Source organism: Temnothorax nylanderi, unplaced genomic scaffold, assembly GCF_030848795.1.
Source record: "Temnothorax nylanderi isolate EJ_2023f unplaced genomic scaffold, tnyl_v1.0 TNYL_tig0747_pilon, whole genome shotgun sequence".
NCBI lineage: Eukaryota > Metazoa > Arthropoda > Insecta > Hymenoptera > Formicidae > Temnothorax > Temnothorax nylanderi.
In genome coordinates, this window is record NW_027249809.1 from 6,747 (window position 1) to 29,957 (window position 23,211).

The 23,211-nt window shown below is 35.1% G+C and overlaps 2 protein-coding genes across 7 annotated transcripts in view; both read right to left on the bottom strand.

Annotated features, from left to right (window-relative positions):
- Window positions 1-503: 503 nt before the first annotated feature.
- On the bottom strand, window positions 504-2,531 carry LOC139785171 (bifunctional polynucleotide phosphatase/kinase-like). 2 transcript variants are annotated; one of them, XM_071724321.1, is made up of 6 exons: window positions 2,401-2,531; window positions 2,123-2,281; window positions 1,322-1,603; window positions 1,168-1,229; window positions 946-1,079; window positions 504-865 (listed from the first exon to the last, which is right to left on the bottom strand). In XM_071724321.1, exons 2-5 carry the CDS (start codon window positions 2,186-2,188, stop codon window positions 1,076-1,078), a joined length of 414 nt encoding a protein of 137 aa, XP_071580422.1. In that variant the 5' UTR covers window positions 2,189-2,281; window positions 2,401-2,531; the 3' UTR covers window positions 504-865; window positions 946-1,075. The 2 variants fall into 2 exon arrangements, with proteins under 2 accessions (XP_071580422.1, XP_071580423.1); XM_071724322.1 differs by having other exon boundaries at window positions 1,322-1,617.
- Window positions 2,532-11,462: 8,931 nt separating this feature from the next.
- The window catches only part of LOC139785172 (uncharacterized), a 35,620-nt gene continuing 23,871 nt past the window's right edge, over window positions 11,463-23,211 (bottom strand). For 3 of the 5 annotated variants that reach the window (XM_071724326.1, XM_071724325.1, XM_071724323.1), the window contains 4 exons: window positions 19,354-19,793; window positions 18,807-19,296; window positions 18,068-18,216; window positions 11,463-17,965 (listed from right to left, as the gene is read on the bottom strand). In XM_071724326.1, the coding sequence (XP_071580427.1) occupies window positions 13,012-15,945 (2,934 nt within the window). In that variant the 5' untranslated portion in view covers window positions 15,946-17,965; window positions 18,068-18,216; window positions 18,807-19,296; window positions 19,354-19,793 and the 3' untranslated portion in view covers window positions 11,463-13,011. Of the gene's footprint in view, window positions 17,966-18,067; window positions 18,217-18,806; window positions 19,297-19,353; window positions 20,578-23,211 lie in introns of those variants that run through there. The other 2 variants (XM_071724327.1, XM_071724328.1) reach the window with 2 other exon arrangements.

Here is a 23,211-nt window from a genome sequence, read left to right on the forward strand (position 1 = left end):
CACTTACGAATTCATTTCGGACAGAAATGGGATTCATTGGGGAATTCATTTTGGAAACTACGAATTCATGTCAAATTCTTTTGGAATTCTCTTTGCTATCTGGGTAGTTTCTACTGCATTGAAATCTTGCATAGAAAAAAATGTATTAGCATATCGCGCAAGAATCATCGATATCTAAGTAAACAATTAATCAAATATATACAGTATATATGCGTACATCTGGATTAATCCGAAAGCTTAGTCTCCATCTTTTGAAACATAAAATAATTTTATGCCACAACAGTGAAGTGCGGAATATAAATAAAATGCGCCATTTAACAATAACTTCTAAGGTAACAAGTTTAATCTACGGTGACCTAAATTTAAACGTGAAAAGAAATTAAATTATTTCAATGAGTTCTCGAATCGTCCCCAATCAGAAATAGACATGAGTCACGTAGAAACGAATTTCCTAATTCGTCTGAATTATTCGATACAATGTTCTAGTTTAAATGTGACACTACTTTGTAAAATGTTAAGTTTTATTGTTTTCTCTACTCTACGATCAATATAACAATCTTTATAAATTTCTTTCTAAATAAAAATATTCTACACAATCGGAAAACTATTTTACAACATGAGTAAAGAACGAAGTCAAAAAGCGAAATAATCAATTTTGACGCGATTAAAGGGGATCATCAATGGCGATTGTATTAAACTCTAGTCCATACTGACTAAGAATCGCGGATTATGCGTGAAAATTGTAGAGTTTCTTGACAACTCTTATGTACAGATGGATTCAAGTGTTTCTGGCTTCATTCATCTGGTCCCATGCCTACTTGTTCAGTATGTCCGTTCATTACCAGTTCTTCAGTAAGGAAATTAGCTTTAAAAAATCAATTAATTTCAATTAATTTGCGCATCTGCAAAGAGATTCTCGAAGATTGGATAATAATAACTACTTACCTCATAATTTTGTATCATAAAATAAATATTTGCATAAATATTAGTTTGAATGCGACCTTCAATCTGAGTTTGGGCAGCAACTCCCTTTGAGGAATAATTTTGTACCACATTGTAAGCTTCTGTCGACCATTTACCTGCAAAAGAGTAACATCAAAGTATAATTACATATCCAAAGATAAATAATTTTGAGTGTAGAGATGTATATATCTAAAATCTACTTACACGTAGGAGTTGATAATAATCTCGTTGATTGAAATGTGGCTTGGATCAGTCAACTCGCGAAACTGTAATATAATAATAAATCGATTAGAATTTTCGGAAACATTACTCATACGATTCTTTCACACGATGACGGTTAATGTTAATTTTCGATTACCTTATTATTACGTTTCGCGTGTTCTATACTTGTCGTCATGACGAAACATCTGACCGAGACATTGCGCTTCTTGGCTATCTCAATATATCTCTTTTTCGAAGCTGGATCAGGATTGGTATTGTCTATAACTTTACTTTTTCCTTGATTCAAGCATTGTTGGACTGCAGCAATGCACTTCTGCCAGCTGCCTAAAGTGTCTCTGTTGACGTATCCGTATTCCTTCAGATAATTCTTTGCAAAATGCGATTTTCCGGAGTCTGGACTGCCGACCATAAGTACCACCTGTTAATGGATATCTATAAGCACGAGGAAAGAGCGGGCCTCTGTTCACATTTGACGTTCACGATGATATTCGTGTTATGCACGATGCTTCTGTTGAAACCGAGGAATCACATGCCGGAAAATTTTACTTAGGTATTTATCATTAAAAGAATACTTTGTATAATTCTCTTTTATGTTATTTCTCATTAGATCATGGTACGAGAGGAACAAACACATTTTTCCAGCGAGTAGATGGGATCCTTTGATCCAACGAAAAGTTATGACAAGTATACAGTGTCGGATAAAAATAGGAAGAAAAATAAAATCTGATAAACTTAGATTCAACGAATTGTCCAATTTCGTTTAAAGGATTCAGATTCAAAGGACTGTAATTTAGTAGAGCTACATAATCGAGTAAATGAATTAAATATTATCACATAACTGAATGAATTGCGTGCCTAATCGCAATATTACATACATTAAAATAACATGCCAACATTGTGATATTGCTTCATAAGTTTTATCACTTAGTATCTTTACCTTAGTTACAATAAAATCGTAAAACGTATAATGGTGCGGTAATATAAGAAAGATCCTCCTCGACATACATTAACTGATCTACCATTACTGTTTTAAGCTCGCTGAATTCACGCTTCGGAACTTCTAAACATCTCTGAAGAAGCTGATAGATAGAATTACCTGTATGTGAAAATTTAATTTATGCAGTAGAACATTATATATCACGCCAATGTTACTCCAAAAGTGACACTGGAGTATTTTAATAACTTAAAAATTCTCTAAATCACTGAGACATTCACCTTTCTTCATTATAACACTCCGACGATAGCCAGATCCATCCCAATAACTGAATGTGATCTCAATTTCTTCTTCCTTCAACGCGTTCTGCTTTCTAGCCCATTCTTGCCTCAATTCTTCCTTAAGTTTATTTCCTCCTCCTCCTTTCCCTATCTGGCAAGAAACTTGTATCTACATCTGGATTTTTCTTAATCTTCTTAATCGCGAGGCCATCAGATTGCTCATTTTCTGACTGCGGGGATTTTTCGGCATTGTCTCATCCAGATTAAAAAACAAAGCTTGAATCTGTCTCTTCTGTTTGTTCTTTTCTTTTCTGCTCTTTTTCACGTTCCTTGTATCAAAGCATGATATGTATGACTAGATGACATTCAGAGCACTGGGCGAAAATCACATAACATTCAGAGCACTGGGCAGAAATCACATGTGTATATATATATATATATATATATATATATATATATATATATATATAATCACGGCAAACCGCATATATAACATCGTGTTATTTTTATTTTAGGAAATTATTTCATATTAACTCAATAGGCGTTAAACTTGCATACATAGGGAGCTTTCCAACAAGTGACACAAGCCGACACAAACGTCGTTCTATCTTTCTTTTTTGGCAATGAGTAACAAAGACAAACCGGTAATCTAACCTATACTACGTTTACGCGAGCGTTACTTAATTCTGTTTAGTAACTTACGAAAACGATACGATAACTTACGATAATTCCTTCGCGTAAACGGGATCTCTTCGGCATCAGCTCCATGCCGTCATATATCTAGGTTAACCTGTGTAAACACTCGCGTAATCGCGTAAACGTAGTATAGTAAGTAACAGTAATATATATAGAATAATAGATATATAATTACATATAAAACAATTACCTTGATTAATCGTCGCGTCGCGTAAAGAGTCACGGTCGGTCTCGCTCCGACACTACCGTGTCTCTCGATAGGTTAACTGAACTGTCAGTGACAGCGCACTGAACGCACTATCTGCACTGCGCGCAGCCGCGCAGTACACACTTACACACACGTATTAACTGAACTGACTGTGACAGCGCGCTGGCGAAAGCGCCGCCAGTGTCGAAAAAGTGAAAGTGACATTACTCTGTTATATGTATGTTATAATCGCAGCGTTAGGAGGAGGAGGAGAAGTAGGGGAGACCGGGGCTAACCGTCAGTTTTTTTTCCGTGCCGATTTTTACAAGAAATAAATAATTTTAGTTAAATGTGGTATACCACTGTAAAGAGTGAACCTTTAGCTACAAAATTTATATAGGAATTTTATCTACGTCGCTTTGTTTAACCGGTATAGAGCAAAAACGACAACGGTGGAAAAATTGAAATCTCAAAAATGCCGGGTTTAACCGTCACACTGCATTTTCAATACATATACGTACATCTAATCCTGAAAAATGATAGGATAATCTTAATAATTGTTTTTAAGAGAAAAATATAAAAATTTATTAAAATTTTTATGCGAAACGTTATTAAAAAATAGTTACGAGGGTTCCTCTTTCCGCAGAAGTTACTCGCCCGACTTGTTTCACTCCTCGACGTCCGATGACTCTATTCGGTGTCTGAACGGTTGTAATTCCCGTCTCATCCATATTCCATATGCAGTGAGCCTGGAAATGCCCGGAAATGCCTTGGAAATGCACCCGGACTGCTTACTGACGGATTAACCCCAAACACAAGTTTCAGGTTGATCGCCCACGAAATATTAGACATCAACGATAATGAAAAAACTACACTGGATTCGTGTTCAGCATGCATTACTCTTTATAATCACGTACCTCGAGATTTGGAGAGCAAATATTATTGCAGATATTACAAAATTTCCACGCGCAGAAAATGTAACTTTCACCTTCCGAAAACACGTTTGCCCTCGTAAAAATCATAACACGGCAGGTAACCTGCCGAAACTCCGTTGGTCACATGGGTACCATAAGCAGCGTTTACAATGTAATAGCGAGTTCGCACAATATACAGATTCCGAGATATTTGATTTGACGGTTCAACCCCGGCGACGGTTAGGCCCGGTCTCTCCTATCTTAAATAAAATTTTTCACATTGGACTTTGCGTCCCAATATCTCCGCTCGTAGGGCACGTAGCGAAAAATATTATAGGAGATACCCCCCCCCCCCCAAGTCGACCCCAAGCTATCGATCAAGCCTACTTAGAATTGATCCGTTCACTCGTTATCGAGATCTCAACATCTCGAGTACTCGCAACCCGTCGCGTCGCGTAAAAGAGTCACGGTTGGTCTCGCTCCGCGTGTACTTGGCGCGAGACACTACCGTGTCTCTTGATAACGCAATTTTGTGATATATAATTTTGTTAAGGTGAAATTAAAACTACTATCACTTAGGTTGAATTTTGGATTTACAAATACATTGCGTGATACTTGGCGCCTTTTTTTCCTTTTTTGAAAAAGGTAATTTTGTACTGATATCACGCATTTTGAAATGCATTTTGAATGCATTTTGAAATGCATAAGCAGGGAACAAATTAAATTTTTATTGAATTAGCAAATTAGTATTAGTCACAAAAAATTACTGATTAGGTACATAAAATAATAATATTTAGGTAAAGTGATTTACGAATTACTTAAAGAATTGGTAATTTGTTAGAGAAAAATTTCTAGTTACGTGAAAATTAGTATTTAGGTAAAAATGTTTTTTGTAAATTGGTAATTAATAGGAATAAATTCTTTATTATTAAAATAAATTACTATTTATTTAAAGAATTAATAATTAGTGGAAAATAATTATTAATTTTTTCAATAATAAAATTAGTCTCAAGTAATTAAGTTAGGGGAGACCGGGGCTAAGCCGACACTATTTTTTCAAAGGCAATTTTTAATATTTAATTAAAATTTTTAGGCAAATTCAATGGTACATATTTAAAGAGTGTTTCTTCAGGTACAAATTGATTCAGGAAGTTTGCTGTACGTCGCTTTGTTTTGCCGCCAGGAAAGGAAAAGTGACGCGAAGACAAATTTTCGAATTGAAAAATGCCGGGGCAAACTCGACACCCCGCCGGGGCAAACTCAACACTTTGTCTGATCGACACAATTTGATCTGGAACTTATTTTTTACTGTCTGAAAATGAAAATACATTGTTTATTGTGTATTTAAAAAGTACAAAAATTCGGAATAAAGTAGCTAGAACAATCATTTAAAATAATGAGAACAAAATTGTTGAACTTTCAATTATCTTCATCTAAACTCATGTCTGAAAAACAATTAATGCAGGTAAACTCGCGATCGGACGTGCGCATACATTTGTCATGAGCCATACGGCTGCATGACAAGCATCGTTTGTTACTGGGAGCCGAAACGGCGTGGTGTTGACTTTGCCCCGGACGTCGTTTTTCACTTTTGTCACTTCAAAAACATGAAAATTTTGAAAATATGCAAAAACGATTATCGGATTCATATAGAGCATCAAATTTTCCATCAAAATCACTTACCGGTAGATTCGCAAGAGTAAAGCTCGATGAAAGAGTAGACATTTTCGAGAGATCAGAAAAATTACTTTTCACTATCAAAAACGCTTATGTCGCGTTAAAAATTACACTATACTCAGAATGTTACCAAATTCCGTTGATAATACTGGCACATAAAGACGCATTTACAGTAGGAAAGGCAAGTTTCTACGATAGATTTAAATTGGCAAAAAGCCTAGTGTCAAGTTTGCCCCGTTGTCGGCTTAGCCCCGGTCTCTCCTACTTATTTTAAAATTATTAATTATATAAATTACGCTACATTTTCTCGTTCTCTTTACCTTTTACAATTTACAAGACAGCATATACGTACATACGTATGCGATTTTGGATACACTTACTTCTTAAAGATCTCCTCGATATCAGTTCCCTGCGATCAATATATATTGATATATTGATAATCACTATCACGACGATCACGACTGTCACTACACTGATAAATCCGTGTTATGTGATCAGCATAGATATTACTCGTATCTACGCCGTATTTTCGTCTTGCGCTTTATTTAATGTGTAATAAATACAGAAAACAGTTGAAAAGATCGTTTTAATACAGAATGTAAACGTTAAACATTAAAGCAGAAAATAACAATTAAGAAGAGAACGCATATACGCATACATACATGGATCGGTTGCGCATTGTATGTGACTTCGCTTAAGGGCTGTTGCCGATGATTTCGCTTAGGGGCTGTTGCCCTGAGTCGTGAGAGCGGTAAGCGACGACGCCTGGGGGACTATCGCCCTGAGTCGCTACCTGATTGTTCGGATGCGACAGCGCCTTGAGGTGTAGACCTTGGGTCGCCTTGGCTTGACACACACTTTACTCAATGTTCACAATTGTGTCCTTTGTATAGAATTTAAATGTTTGTCTCGAAGGAAAGGCAAAATCTCGAGCGATCTTTCGTGGCCACGTAACCGATGTGTACACGTCGAAGAAACGAGGAATAATCGAAAATCGGCCGTGACAACGAAGGATCGAAAACGCCGGAGCCACATCTAGCGAGCGTTGAAACTCGTCCCTAAGATACCGAATTATTTATTTGTACATATAATTGATTGATGTACCTATAGGTGAATGTGTGTGTGTGTATGTGTCTGAGCCATCCGACAATCTCTCTTATTCGCTTTAGTTATGTCGTGCACGACGCATGTGTTAACTACATAACAATCCGACCCACTGATATTTCGCTTCTTGTGACGCCCATCCTAATATCGTGACACTTCGATCCTTGCGTGACGCGACCGAAATTCGGAATTAAACGATCGTATTTAACGATGAGAGACCACGGTGTTGCACAATACATATTTCTACACTGAACCAAAACTGTACATGAATGCAATAAAAGCATTCATTGTAGTAATAAAAAATTCATTAAAATTGGTCCAAAGAATTATTTTATTATCATAATGATTTATGGTTTATAAAAGAATAATTTGAATATTAAACTATTACTACAATTCATTGTAACAATAAATATGTACATTGAAAAATCTGCCATGGATTTATTATATTAACGGAAGACTTTATTGAGTTAATGAATAATGTAATTGAATCATGCATACGATTTTATTATTATTAATGCATGTAATCGTTAATTTGATTAATGATTTCATTACTTTATGATCACGTTTATTGATAATATGAAATCATATAATTGACTACTTCATTGTATTAATGAATTTTTTCATAGATTTATTAAAAAGCTTTATTAAAACAATAAATTTTTTAAATTAATTGATTAAAAAACTTTATTGAGTCAATGAATAATGTAACTGACAAGGGAACGGTAGGAAGTGTCCCTACCCGATTTGGATGAGCTTTGGATATGTTGTTGAGCATCAAAAAACATTAGACACGTATTTTTTTTGCGGCGTATCTCGACGTTTAGGGGTTAAAACAACCCCTCGAAAATAACGGATTTTATATTTTTTTGCGAATATCTTCGAAAATATAAGGCGTAACGACAAAAAATTTGTACGAAATGTTTATGGCTTTTTGTGCTCTTTACAATGGCGTAATCAGATTTTTCAAATTGGTCACATTTTTTAATTTAACCCCACCCCCACCTATTATTTTTGCCAAATATAACAATTTTTCCAACGCAAATTTAAGAGCGTCAAAGGCCAAATACATCCATGTGTATTTTTATTATGATACCATTATTCGATTTTTGGCAAGACGAGATGATATGTGATATAGGCGTCGCGCTGTAGGTAGGTGTTGCGTTATTTCTGTTCAGTTGCGCTGTACGCTTAAAAATTTCCATTTGTGCATATTTTCTCATACTACAATATATACTATACTAGACATTTTGGTGTCCAACTGCACAGACCGCATTTTTTACGGTGTCCAGATAATCCGTGTCCAAATAAACCGTGTCCAAATACACGGTGTCCAAACAAACCGTGTCCAAACAAACCGTGTCCAATTGAACCGTGTCCAAATGAACCGTGTCCAAATTAACCGTGTCTAAATGAACGGTGTCCGAATGCCCCGTGTCCAAATGAACCGTGTCCAAATGAACCGTGTCCAAATAAACCGTGTCCAAATGAACGGTGTCCGAATGCCCCGTGTCCAAATGAACCGTGTTCAAATAAACCGTGTCCAAATGAACCGTGTCCAAATAAACGGTGTCCAATTGATCGTGTCCAAATGACCGTGTTTAAATGAACGGTGTCCAAATGAACCGTGGCCAAATAAACGGTGTCCGATTGATCGTGTGCAAATGACCGTGTCCAAATGTACCGTGTCCAAGTGCATCTCTCCCAAAAGATTATATAGTCACTGGCAAAACTGGCAAAGAATTGAGTAAGAGCTGAATAAAAAATTATATTAATATTCAATATCAAAGGAAAAAGTAACAAACGTAAGAAACCAATAAAAGTTAACAATAAAAATGCACTTACATGTTCACAAAACGACAGCGTACAGCACACAGTTCTTTACACTTCAAACTTGCGATCTGAAATGCTTGCTTTTCGGAATTATGACACGAGCAAATGATATTCAAATGCGTGAATTTGGTTGTTGATTTTGTTGTGCCGTAACCGGGATAGTATATTATTGTAGCGGTTAATGTGACGCACGTGTTCGTTCAGATTATGATTTGCGACTGCCCGCCCGATCTTACAATTTGTCGGAGTCGACATTCCGTTGCTCGTCTAGGACTCTCGAAATAGCGTTAACCTCTCGCTGTCAGTGCCTTGCGCTGGCCTTTGCATCAGCGCTTTCGGTTATCCCGGAGTTGAAATGGAAATTTTTAAGCGTACGGCGCAACTGAACAGAAATAACGCAACACCTACCTACAGCGCGACGCCTATACCACATATCATATCGTCTTGCCAAAAATCGAATAATGGTATCATAATAAAAATACACATGGATGTATTTGGCATTTGACGCTCTTAAATTTGCGTTGGAAAAATTGTTATATTTGGCAAAAATAATAGGTAAGGGTGGGGTTAAATTAAAAATTGTGACCAATTTGAAAAATCTGATTACGCCATTGTAAAGAGTACAAAAAGCCATAAACATTTCGTACAAATTTTTTGTCGTTACGCCTTATATTTTCGAAGATATTCGCAAAAAAATATAAAATCCGTTATTTTCGAGGGGTTGTTTCAACCCCTAAACGTTGAGATACGCCGCAAAAAAAAATACGTGTCTAATGTTTTTTGATGCTCAACAACATATCCAAAGCGCATCCAAATCGGGTAGGGACACTTCCGACCGTTCCCTTGTGAGTAATACATTAGATTTCATTAGTATTAATGTATGTAATCATCAATTTGATGAATGATCTAATTACTTTATGACCACGTTTTTTGATATTACGTAATAATATAATTGAATTATTCATTGTATTAATGAATTTTTTCGTAGATTAATTAAAAAAGTTTGTTGAGACAACGAATTTTTTTATAGGTTATTGAAATTATTATTCATTGAATCAATGAATAATATAATTGAGTAATACATTTAATATTATTAGTATTAATGTATATATTATTAATTTGGTGAATAACTTAGGGCCAGTCTTTCAATAGTCGTTCAAACTGAAGTTTAGCTAAACTCACTCTTCATCTTTTTCTAAAAGGGATATATCCTTTTAGTTCGGATCCTAATAATATTAAATGTATTACTCAATTATATTATTTGTCTCTTTCTAACTATAGTTACAAAGAGATGAAGAGTGAGTTAAGCTAAGATTAGAGTTAAAAGCGACTATTGAAAAACTGGCCCTTAATCCCATAACAATTACATTTATTGATTATTAATTACATTACAATTATGTTTATTGATTACTAATTACATTACAATTACATTTATTGATGTTATAAAGTAATATATTTGAGTATGGCATTGTGGCATTAAATAATTTTATCATGAATTTAAAATACTTTATTAAAATGCAAAAAACAACTGTTAAATCTGTTAATTTATTATTAATTTATTAACAGATTTATCACTTTTACAGAATTTTTTAACTATGTTTTACAAAATTCATTAATGCAATGACATACTGAAATATACTATTTTACAGTAATAAACGTAGTTATAAAGAATATAAGGTAATTAAATCAGATATCGAGTTATTAAATACATACATTATTATTAATACTAATATTAAATGTATATAATATTGTAATAAATGTAATAATATTAAATGTATTTCTGCTTATACTAATAGTAGGTACTAATCCATCTGTGACTAATTTAAACTGATAATTTATTCTTAAAAATACGATTATAAAACCGTTCGAAATTAAATAAAAAGTTAATCAAAAATGAAATCCAAAACAGCCCTAAAACTGATCTTTAGATAATAGAACAAATACAAAATAAGAATTTTATTAAATATCTATATTATTTTGCATAGATATGTGTATATTATATTACATGAGAAGGTAAAATGATTCGGTTAATATTTTTATGCAGCTTTCAGATTTTCTATTAATACGTGAACTTTGGAAAAGGAATTATTAGATTTAATTTCAAAAAAATTCAATTTAATAAAGTTCCAAAACATTGAACTTTCAATCGGAAAACTTAAATTAAATACATAAAAAATTTTAAATAATATATCAACTGCCCTAAGAAAGCTGTTAAACGAATATTTAACATTGTCGAAATACACGTAAATATCTGTTATTCTTGAAATGTCTTCGCCAACACACACAATGAAGGGTTGAATGCACTGTTTTTGATTTTTTAGATACATAAGATGATCCTCTATTTCTTGATGAGATTTGCCAAAGTAAACAAAAGATTCCTGAGAATCTCTAATAGTGAATTTTATGGTACTTTTTATGCCAGTCAAATCTTTTTTCACAATTTTGTTGGTTGGAACCAAGTAACCGTGGAGGCTCCAAAAAACTATTGCATCACGACCATCTATACAAATAAAGTCAAATAAATAAAGAATGTTTACAAGTGAAAAAAATATAAATTTCTAACAAAATAATATAACTTACTTTCAGAAAGTGTCTCCTGTTTTAACATTTGTAGGTATGTGTGGTGTCCTGAGGTGGTTAAATAAAACACTCAGTTGTAACAATCGACAATAAGATATGTATTGGTAATAATCGGGGAGATAACAGAGTATAATGTGTGTATCCCTTGACGGTCACCGGGTAACTAGCTCTATCCCCGCTCGTTCCTACTCACTGAGGTGATACCTTTTCGGGGATCGCTGATCACAGTACACGCACCGGTACCGTGTTAATGTGAATACATTACAATTCCTCCCTTTTTATTTCTCGCTACTATAACAATTTCTTAATCGATTGGAACGGCGCAATACTTTCTCTGGTTCGCTCACAGGTGCAACTTTAACGTTAGTTTTATTATCATTTGGCGGAATGAATCGGACGATCTGATCGACGTGTCGTTTCCAAACTTTGCCAGTCTCTACTTTAACTTCGAACGTTACTGGAGATAATTTCTTTATAATTTGACCTTCGACACGCTTATTACTACGTACACTGAAATCATCGACCATCACACTCTCGCCAATTTGGAAATCGACATTTCGATTGCCTTTTCTACTCGCTACCTGTGCCAGCTGCTTCGCTCGTACATCATCGCTCACGCTCGGCTTTAATAAATCGAATCTCGTCCTCAACTCTCGCTTATACATCATGTATGCAGGCGTTCTTCCCGTTGTACAATGCTCGGTAGCTCTATAATCGAACAAGAAGAGATTAATTGCATAATCAAGCGATTTGCCACTTTTGACAATTTTATCTACTTTGTCTTTGAATGTTTCAACGAAATTCTCGGCTGCGCCGTTGGTCGCAGGATGATGCGGTGCAGTGAAGCTATGTTTTATACCGTTGATTTTACAAAACTCTTGAAATTCGATACTCGTGTACTGCGTACCGTTATCGCTCACTAAATGTCTCGGAAGACCGAAACGAACTAAAACTTTCTTAAATTCTTCAATTACTCTCGGGGCCTGAGTGCACTTTTGCATATCAATAATTTCAGGCCACTTCGAGTAAGCATCGATAATCAACATAAACATATGACCGTGAAACGGACCTAAGAAATCTGTATGAATCCTACTCCAACATCTATCAGGGAATGGCCACGGCGTTAACGGAACACTCGCCGGTTTCTTACGCTCTTGCACGCACACTTTACATGATGCCGCAATGTTCTCAATGTCTTTATCGATGTTCGGCCACCATACGTACGATCTCGCCAGCATTTTCATCTTTACTATGCCGAAGTGGGATGCGTGCAATTCAGTTAGCACACACTTTTGCACTGATTCTGGAGCTACTACTCTGTATCCCCACATGAGACACTCCTTTTCTACCACTAGCTCGTCACGTTTCGCATAGAATATTTTCTCATACTCATTCATCTCGTTCGCGTTTGGCCATATACCCTTCACATACCGTACTATCTTACTAAGCATTTTATCGCGCTTTGTTTCTACTGCGATCTCCACCGCGTTTAATGTTTCCAACGACTCTTCGGCGTAATTTATCGATATATACTCGTTATCGAAATTGGTGTGCTGTCTTTGACAGGAAGTCGCGAGAGTGCATCACAATTACCATTATGTTCTGATCTAACATATTCAATTTTTATATGAATCTCGACAGAAAATACGCCCATCTTTGCAATCTACTTGCTGTCGTTAACGGAATCTCTTGTTTTGGACCAAAAATAAAAACTAAGGGCTTATGGTCTGTTCTCAGCGTTATCTCTTTACCAAAAATATAATTATAATACTTTTTAAATCCGAAGACAATTGCACTCGCTTCCTTGTCAATGATGGCACGATTTAACTCTTTCTCGGGAACTACTTTCGACGCATTTGCGATCGGTTTCTCTGTACCGTCTTTATATCGATGCGACAATATCGCTGATAACCCATACGATGATGCATCACACGATAATATAATTTCTTCGTTTGGATCGAAGTGAGCTAATACACACGGTGATACTAATTCTCTTTTCACCCATTCGAACGCTTCCTCGCACTCTTTTGTCCACTCAAACTTATCTCCTTTCGCACACTCATAAAGTGATTTTAGTTTAGTCGCTCTCTCAGGTAAAAATCTCGCATAATACGTTACAAGTCCCAAAAATGAATCTAACTGTTTTTTATCGACCGGCGTCGGAGCTTCAATCATTGCATTTACTTTAGTTCTCGACTTGTGCAACCCGTCTTTATTAATAACAAACCCCAAAATATCTAATCTTTCTTTGAAAAAATCGCATTTGCTTATATTTACTTTGAAACCGTATTCCTCGAGTCTCTTACATACTGCGTACAACGTTTCTAAATGCTCTTCATCAGTTTTGCCCGTGCAATAGATATTATCAAGATAAGGGATTACTCCGTCAATTCCAGCTAAACATTGCTCGATTTTCTGTTGAAAATCTCCCGGTCCCGATGCAATGCCCTCTGTCATTTTAGTATATCTGTACAACCCTTTGTGCGTTATTATCGTTAAATAATCTCGGCTACCTTCTTCTACCGGAATTTGCATATACGCATGCTCTAAATCAATCTGCGAAAACCTCTTGCCATTCCTCAATGCTATAAAAATTTCATCAATCAACGGTATCGGATGTCGATTTCGAACTAAATTCGGATTTAACGTTAATTTAAAATTACCGCAGATTCTAACGGAACCATCCGATTTTATTACCGGCACAATTGGCGTTGCCCATTCGCTCACATCGATTTTTTCGAGATGTCCCAATTTAACAAGACAATTAATTTCTTCCTCAACTTTGCTTGTTAATGCAAATGGCAAATGTCTCGCTTTTAACGCTATAGGCTGTGCATCTTTTTTCAACACTAATTTAAGCTTTCCTCTATTATACAACCCGGGGCCGGGACCAAACAATTTCGGGTATTTCTCTGGAAATTGTTTCGTCGCGTTATTTACATCTACTTTATTACAATCATTCGCGCTGCTCAACAAGTTCAATGGCAATGGCCACAACCCAAAAACTTTTAGCCATTGTCTACCGATCAAAATTGGACCATCACTTGTCATTACCCTCATTTTTAACGTTGCTTCCCGATTCCCTAATTTTACTTTCAAATTCTCTAATACTCCCTCACTTTCTAATGGGACTTTGCCATATGCATTCAACGCAGGCGCCTCGCGCGTGATTTTATTTTCGGGGAAATATTTATTTTTATCACTTTTCGAAATGATCGCAACGTACGAACCCGAATCAATTTCCATATCTATCTTTTTCCCATTAATTGTTACGTTTACATACATAGGATCGGCTTTTACATTGTCGCTTTCTGCTTTACCGGTACCGCTCGTTGACTCGCCTATGTTGTCATCTACCAAGAGGAAGTCGTATACCGCCTCCTCCCGCCGCTGCTCCTCGCTCGTCGACTCTCGTTCTAGATGTTGAACCGCTGCCCTCTGAGATCGGCACATAGTTGCCAGGTGCCCCTTCTGCTTACAAGAATTACACGTGCTGTGTCGATGATAGCAATCACGTGCCCAATGGTTTGCCTTCCCACAGCAATAACACGATGAACGCCTCGCGCTCTGAACTTGTGTGTTATTGTGCGGAGCCCGGCTGCCACTGTTAGCCGGGGGTCTGTTGTTGTATCGCTGTCCTCGTCCTCGGACTCCGCGATAAGCACCTCTACCTCCCGAACTGGGATGATACTGTCTCTTTTTCTCACTCGCCCGCGAATTCGATTGAACTACGTTTACACTCGCGGCGTTGCTTGTTGTACCGGTACTAATTTTATCTGTTGTCGACGCGTTCTTTTCTGCTTCTTCCATCGCAGCAGCTATTTTGTATGCTGAATCGTACGTCAATTTATCTTCACGAAACAGTGCTTTTTTTGTTGCGTGATCTTTCAGTCCGCACACTAACTGATCCCGTAAAGCTACTTTAGCATCACCGAACTTGCAGTTTAACGATAAGCTTTTTAATCTCGCCGCAAACTCCGCTACTGATTCCGTTGCGCTTTGGTGCGCTTGATAAAACTTGCATCGTTCCATCGTTTCTGACGGTTTCGGATTTAAGTGATCACTCACTAATTTTACTAACTCGGCCAAAGATTTTGTATTCGGCTTATCCGGCGCGCACAGATCACGAACTAGTTTATAAGTATCGGAACTTATTTTCGTTAACAACACTGCCGCTTGTTTCTCAGCTTTCACGTCGTTGGCTACGAAATATAATTCGAGCCTCTCTGTATATGTTTCCCAGTCGTCTTTTCCTAACTGGAATTCCAGTTTCGTGCTGTTGCTCTCTCCTGCCATTGTGTGAGTTACCCTTGGCTTCTTGTTTTCGTTTTCACCGCCTTGCGGTTCCTTATCTTCGCCTTGTCGTTGTCTCTGCCTTTTGTTCACCTTGCTTACGTGAGTTCGCAGAATTTTACGAAGCTCATCGATACCAAAATTCTCCTCGTATGCTAACTCTAACTGCTCTAGAGTTTCAATTAATTGAGGTTTCGTAAGCGTTTGAATCCACGATGTTTTTGAATAATCGATGGCACTTTTACTGTTTCTAGGAACCGACATTTAACACAATGACACCATAGTTCATTTTCGTATACCCTAATTGACAAAGTTTTATTTCCGTATGCAGTCAATTAGAAAAATAATAAATTTTATTGCAACGCACTTTCACCGTTAATTGTCTCTTTTCACGTTATTTGTTCGTTTTATTGTCCAATGTTCCTTTTCCGAATACACACGATGCACGTGAAAATTTTTGAATATTTTTAATATCGTTTACAGCGCACAATTTACCATTTGCGTAAATTTTATTTCCGTATACTGCGCGAATATTATTCTTAAGTGACCGTCAAGTCGCTTCAATAGCGTTGTACACTCTCCGTTTACCGTGCTCTCCGACTGCTGTGGACTTCGAATACGGCGTGCCACACGCTCACTGTTCCACGAAATTTGCACGAAAACTATTTATCGTTATTGTCTTGAATAATTGCACCACGCGTTCGAAAATACCTCGTCGCCAAAATTGTGGTGTCCTGAGGTGGTTAAATAAAACACTTAGTTGTAACAATCGACAATAAGATATGTATTGGTAATAATCGGGGAGATAACAGAGTATAATGTGTGTATCCCTTGACGGTCACCGGGTAACTAGCTCTATCCCCGCTCGTTCCTACTCACTGAGGTGATACCTTTTCGGGGATCGCTGATCACAGTACACGCACCGGTACCGTGTTAATGTGAATACATTACAGTATGCTTTTATGGATTTATCTTTCACATGATTATCTTTACATAAAAACGATGTAAGATTATTGAAGCAAGTCTCCCACTTATTTAACAGACCATTTTCCGTGTCAAATAAGACATTAAAATTCATGTCAATCTGTAAAACATTTTAAGAATTAATTCGTTTGTCAGTTCTAAATTTCCGTTTAAGGAGGCTCTTACCCGGCTGCTCTAATCAATGTAGCAACCGAAAAATTATCATTAATAATTGGTTATAAAATTATCGGAAAATTAAATAAAAAAATAAATAATGATTTTTACATAGTGTAAGAGTAAGTTATATGTTCTATTAGTGTAAATATTAAAATTTATACAATAAGTCAGTTGACTACGTCAGTGCTAAAGAGCAGAATAATAACATGCGCGTGTTACAACGTCGTCTGCAGCAGTCTGTAGCTAAGTGAGGTGTAGCCGTGTAGCGTTGTAGCGATTGATGCGATGAAGAGATGGAGCCAAAAGAAAGATATAACGTGAGAATGCTGAGAGGGAAAATGAAAGGAAAATTCTCGAAAATAAAGGTTGTCAATGCGCGAGAGAATAATTATGCCGCTACCATACAGCGCAGAGAAAAGACATGTGCAAGTGAGGTTAGAAAGAATAATTAACATTGTTTACTTTTTGATTTTCAAGGTTTGATTGGCAAATAATTGAAACTTATTGTTTATATAGATGTTTAAAAAACGCATTTTACTTATTTACGTGTAATACAACATTTGAAACTTCGCGCGATTTTGACACTCGGAAGATCATTCGCCTAACCTGTCGTACGTCATATTAAAACTACAATATCTTTTATAACTCATCGTCAACACCAAGTTTTCTTCTTATCATTAGAAAGATTATTATTTTAACTACAATTCCTTAGTTTTTTGTTTACCTGGCTCGCAAACTTGCTAAGAAAATACATCACTTCCGGTAAAAATTTTAGTGTTTACCATATGCCCTGTGTTAAAAATGCGAATTTCAATACTGATATTTTTAAAATTTTTATCGTCAACCTATGCTAAAGTTTTGGGCATCGGTTCGTTGTGGTTCACTTTACAACATAATTTAATTTCATAAAGATCTGTCGTTTTATGATCGAGGTAAGAGCCTCCTTAATATAAGTACCAATCTAAAGCCAGATGGTTTCTTATAGAAAGGCCACTTTTTTCAAAAATAGCTGCCGTGTTTGCAGCACTGTTTATTTCTTTTAATCGGTGTTGGCCACATGCTTTCCAACAGTTGTCAAATTCTTCTGATGTCAGGTTGTCAAATTTGAGTGCATTAATGCAACTTTCCGCATTGTTTTCTGGAACTAAAATATTTAACATCATTGACTTATATTATATTGACATATAATTTTTATATTATACTACTATTATATTAACATATAATTTTTAAACTTGTAAGAACTTACCAAAGATTTTCTGATGATCCCGTTGAGTTAGTTTTGAACTTTCTGGTTTTTTTTGGCAAAATATGTTTCCCAACTGCTGTTTTAAGAGAAGATTTTAAATTGGCAAGTTTAATATATAATTTTCCACGTTTACCTGTTCGATCATATTCCTATAAAAGCAAATTTTATAAAGATAAATATCTATACTGATCTTCTTTAATGAAAAAATGGTTACTTGACCCTATCTAGTCATCGCTTATGTTTTGAAACATTTTTTTTTATTAAAATTTAAAATTATAAAAATTGTAAAATTATTTACACAAAGCAATAAAAAACAAATACATTACAATCGTAAAAAAATTTTGTAAAGTAAAATTATAAAAAGTATCAGTCTCTTAATAAATAATACAGTTTACAAGATTTTATAATTTATGATCGTAATACAATATTTTTTTGTCTTTATGCAAGTAATTTCCAACATTTTTAGGATTTAAAATTTTGTTTTATTTTAGTTATGAATTATTATAAATTATTTTATTTTTTTTTCTGATTTTATTGTATATCTACTTTAAATACAAAAATTAAATGAAGTAAATGAACTGTCGTTGCTATAACGTAATGCGATTAATGTATTATTATCTTTTTATTTTAAATAAATAAAAATGTTTAAATCAAATGTATAACTGGATGGAGTCAAGTTAATAATTTTGTCACATAAATATTATTATATCTTCGTGTTCTAAATTTCAAATAAACTTACTAATTTTTCAGTAGGAAATCTTTCTAATATTTCTTTTTCAAGTCTATAACTGTCTGCCATCGACATCTTAATACTATTTTCTTCGAAAAAATTTGCACAAGTATTGATCAATAATGATCTTTGTTCATTATCAAATTTTCTATATTTTTTGTAGTATTCTACCAACATAATGCTCTTTCATTTAAAATAGTTGATAATGTTATCATAGTAATTTCGTCTGATGGAGTTGACGATCTTCTATAAGGTGAAAAACGAGATCTCGATGTCGAAGGCATCTGCACATCAGATTCAGTTGATAGAGCTGGGGATGATGGTCCGCTTAAGTTAGAAAAATTCATATTTGGTATTTCCAGCGGAAGGTTTAAAGAATTTCTCCACTTTTCCAAGTTATCTTCGAATAATATTTGAGTGCCAAGATCGAATGATTTCAGAAGTTTTTCCATATGATGCTGCTTTATGATTTTAAGTATTTTTATTACAACATTCTCCCCTAAAAAAAAAGTATATTTTATATTGAACCATAAATGTACACAAGAAATTAACTTACTTAGAAGATGATCCACTAATTCTTCTTGATTCCAACTTCGAAGTAGCAATCTTAATTCCTCTCTGTCTCTATTATCCTCTAATAGTTGAAATGAATCTTGTGGTGCAATTAATTCGTTTGGAGAACTTAAGTTTTCGAACATTAGTTGGGGAGTTTCATTGTGAGGATGTTGCAAATTTTCATCCTGATTTTGATGAATTCGTGAATTTGCTGTCAATTTTGAAGAAAAATTTTCGAAAACTTTAGGCAAATCATACTGATAAATATTTTCATCCAAAGAAGCGGTAAGATTTATATTTTCGACGCCTTGAGGTACCGATGAATTATTATTTATATGGGTTTCCATTCCTTCCTGTGTAGTATCTTGACAGCTAGATTTAGGGATAACTTCTTTATCATTCATTATCTGTATTCTATAACAGTCACAGAGCGACGTTTGCCTGCGGGATATAATTTGACCATCAGTATAATATTGTAATATTACTAAAAATATAAATAAATTATCGAAAATACCGATATAAATGCATCTAAAAAAATATAAATAATGACATTGACATTGCTATGACATTAATTCCTGTTTCGCGTCACCACCATACATAATCCGACATTTTGGGGATATCCGACATTTTTAGTACAAAATTTAGAATAAAATTTAGAAAGAATAAATGTTGACAGAAAATACTGAATAATGATTCGTGCGAAACAGAAATTGTACAGAAATCACATAAAATATCATCAATTCATTACTTAATTTACAACTTTTTCTTGTTATATAGAAGTAGGTATAATATTTTAAGCAATAGATTTATAATATTTTTTTATCCGTATCATTGATTTGCCTTTAGCAGTTTTTATTAAAGTAACTGGAGGTCCGATTATATCATTTGGAGATATTATAGAAAATTGTCCTAAGATCGTTTCATCAATTTCATACGCTAAAAAATGTTGCCTATATTGCAATCTTTGCAACTTTTGACAAAAAAATAAAACTTCATCGTTTCGAAATAAAATAATATCTAATATCAAATATATTTCAACATAATTTCCAAAAGATGCTATATAGTTGTTTGTATTGTTATACTCAACGCCTTTATACTCTATACGAGAATACAATTTGATATCTCCTTCATTAACATTGTTTAATTTTTTAATAATAATAGAATAATAATTACTCGATATTTTGTACTTATCATCGAACTTAAAAGTTTTACTTGCTAGATTTTCAATTTTATTAATTTATATGCAAATTGTAATTCATATTTTTTACTTAATGTAAGACAAATGTTTTTTCGAGAAGTGATACAATGGGAGTACACTTTAAATTGCCGATATGCTTTGCCTCATATTTAAAACACCAGAATTTCCTTAAAGGTCCAGATTGACGAATAATTGTTGGATAATGAGTTAAATTATGAAACTTGGGCTTCAGCGTATCATTAAATAGTTTAATGTAATCACTATTATGTTTTTTAATTTTGTTTTCTAATAAAAGAATGTTCACTTCGTCAATTTGAAAGCAAAGTATAATATCAATAATTTGAATAAAATTAATTAGAAAATTTCAGACTTCATCATCAGATGGAACTAAGTCTCCAACCATAAGAGGAAAATGCATAATAAATGTCATCATCTCTGTAGCTGACATTCTAGTAGGAAGATAGTGAGACTCCTAGGCCGTGGTGCTCGAGGGGGGAGCGGGGCGGGGGGGAACTCTAGCGCCGCGGTCCGGCCGAGGGGTCTGCGGGGGGAGGACCTGCGTTCCCAGCATAGGGTTCGCGGGGGGGGAGGGCCTCGAGATCGCGGAGGTCCTTGGGAAGGGGGATCAGGCGAGCGCGTCGGGGCATGTTCGATAAACAAATGCCGCCTCGCGTCGATGTTCGGCCGATAGTATTTATAAACAGATGTCATTTCACACCTCAGATGCGAGCGAGCGCCTATGGCAGGCGGCTATAATTTATGACCTGCGACTAGCGTGACGCCGCGGTCCTTTTCATTTTTCTTTCTAGGAAGAGTCGCTTATCGGGGTTTCGCGGCGCCATTCGGTTATGGCGTCGCGCGTTACAAAGGCGAGCGCCGATGACAGGCAGCTAGATTTTATAAACACTAGACGGCATAAGCGCAGCAACGCGACTCAATTTCTATGGGTATCGACGAACGTCGATGACAGAATTTATAAACGAATATCATCTCGCACTGCAGATGCGAGCATCGATGGTCGACGTAGATACTCGACCATAAATTTTAGGCGACTTAACCGTCTCGCGCAGCAACGCGACTCAATTTCTATGGGTGATATTGTGTCTCTGCAGTGTATGCACACCATGCACTAAAACAGAAGAAACGATACGCGATGCTCTAGTTGAAACGAGAGGAAAAGGCAATAGAAAAAGTATATAAGGAAGAATGAAGCGAGTCAAAATCACAGTCTGTGATTTGAAAGTCTACGCGTCGGTATATCGATTGGAAAAAAAGTATACCCTTACGGAAAGAAACTACAGCCAGTAAATATTACACTTGTGTAGTTACTACAGGACCACCTGTAGTTATCACAGAAAGGAACACAATAATCTGTAGTTATTACACGCTGTAATTACTTAGTGCGTGAAATCCCTGTAATATGGAATACACGTCTAATCATGAAGGGTGAAATCCACTACACGTGTAATCCACTATATATGTAATATACTACACGTGTGGTAAGTGACTTGTGTAGTAGACTACACGTGTAATCCATTATATGTGTAATATACTACACGTGTGGTAAGTGACTTGTGTAGTAGACTACACATGTAATCTACAAAATGTGTAATACACTACTACACATGTGTATTAAACGTAATGCTACCAGTAATCCATAAAATTTGAAATAGCGAGTCTTATCATATATGGAGGGGTAAAAACCACAGTGGTGTAAGTCAAATTTTTAAAAATATTTTCTCGTGTGCATAGATGCAATTTATATATTGTACAGATTGCATCTATGCACACGAGAAAATATTTTTAAAAATTTGAGTTACACCACTGTGGTTTTTACCCCTCCACCTCCATATATAGTATACTTTTACTTCAATGCAGCTGTATATATATAAATTATTTCTATAAATATTGTTTGAAATTTATTAGATTTAATGTATCACTTTTTAACCACATTTTATTATTTTTTAATTTCATATTTTATAAGTAATTTCATAATGAGCCGGCACTGGTTTCTGACATTCACCCGACTTTAAGAAATATTATATCATATATCTAATTTAAAATTTTATTACTCTTTTTAAACTGAATTTGTTTCTTAAAATGATTTTTGAAAAATTATATATTTGTGCTGGTTATGACATATGTAGACTATATATAACACTTACATCAAATTAGGAAGTAGTCTACCACGTAAGGCAGTTGGCTCACGATCCAGAGGTCCCGAGGTCCCGAGTTCGAATCCCACCAAGGTAAGTGTGTTTTTCAAATACAAGAAAATATTTATAATCATAGACTGCATCTTAAGAAACAAATTTAGTTATAAAAAAGTAATAAAACTAAGAAAAAAATAATTTTTTTTTATGCCGGGTGAATATCGGAAATCAGTGTCCTCTAGTATTAAGAGGACTGCAATCTTGTAGTCCTGTAATCCTGTAATATTTTCCTGTAATCCGAGCGTATAGTACGAAAATATTACAGTATATTACAATACTTCAGTCTGTAATTTTGTGTAATACTTTTATGTAGTTCTTGTAATAGAATTTTCTGTAATCCGCTGTAGTTTCTTTCCGTAAGGGATAGCGGTTATTTTGCATTTTTTGTGCCAAGTATTCAATACAGAGGAATATTTTTCACGATAAAGGAGATGACAATAATTTCGAT

What these genes read in the sequence shown, in the direction of transcription:
- LOC139785171 (XM_071724321.1), bottom strand. Translation starts at nt 2,188, where the DNA reads ATGTCGAGGAGGATCTTTCTTATATTACCGCACCATTATACGTTTTAC. An exon ending in ACGATTTTATTGTAACTAAG is followed by an intron (nt 1,604 to 2,122) that starts GTAAAGATACTA and finishes ATCCATTAACAG; the next exon opens with GTGGTACTTATGGTCGGCAG. An exon ending in ACGCGAAACGTAATAATAAG is followed by an intron (nt 1,230 to 1,321) that starts GTAATCGAAAAT and finishes ATTATATTACAG; the next exon opens with TTTCGCGAGTTGACTGATCC.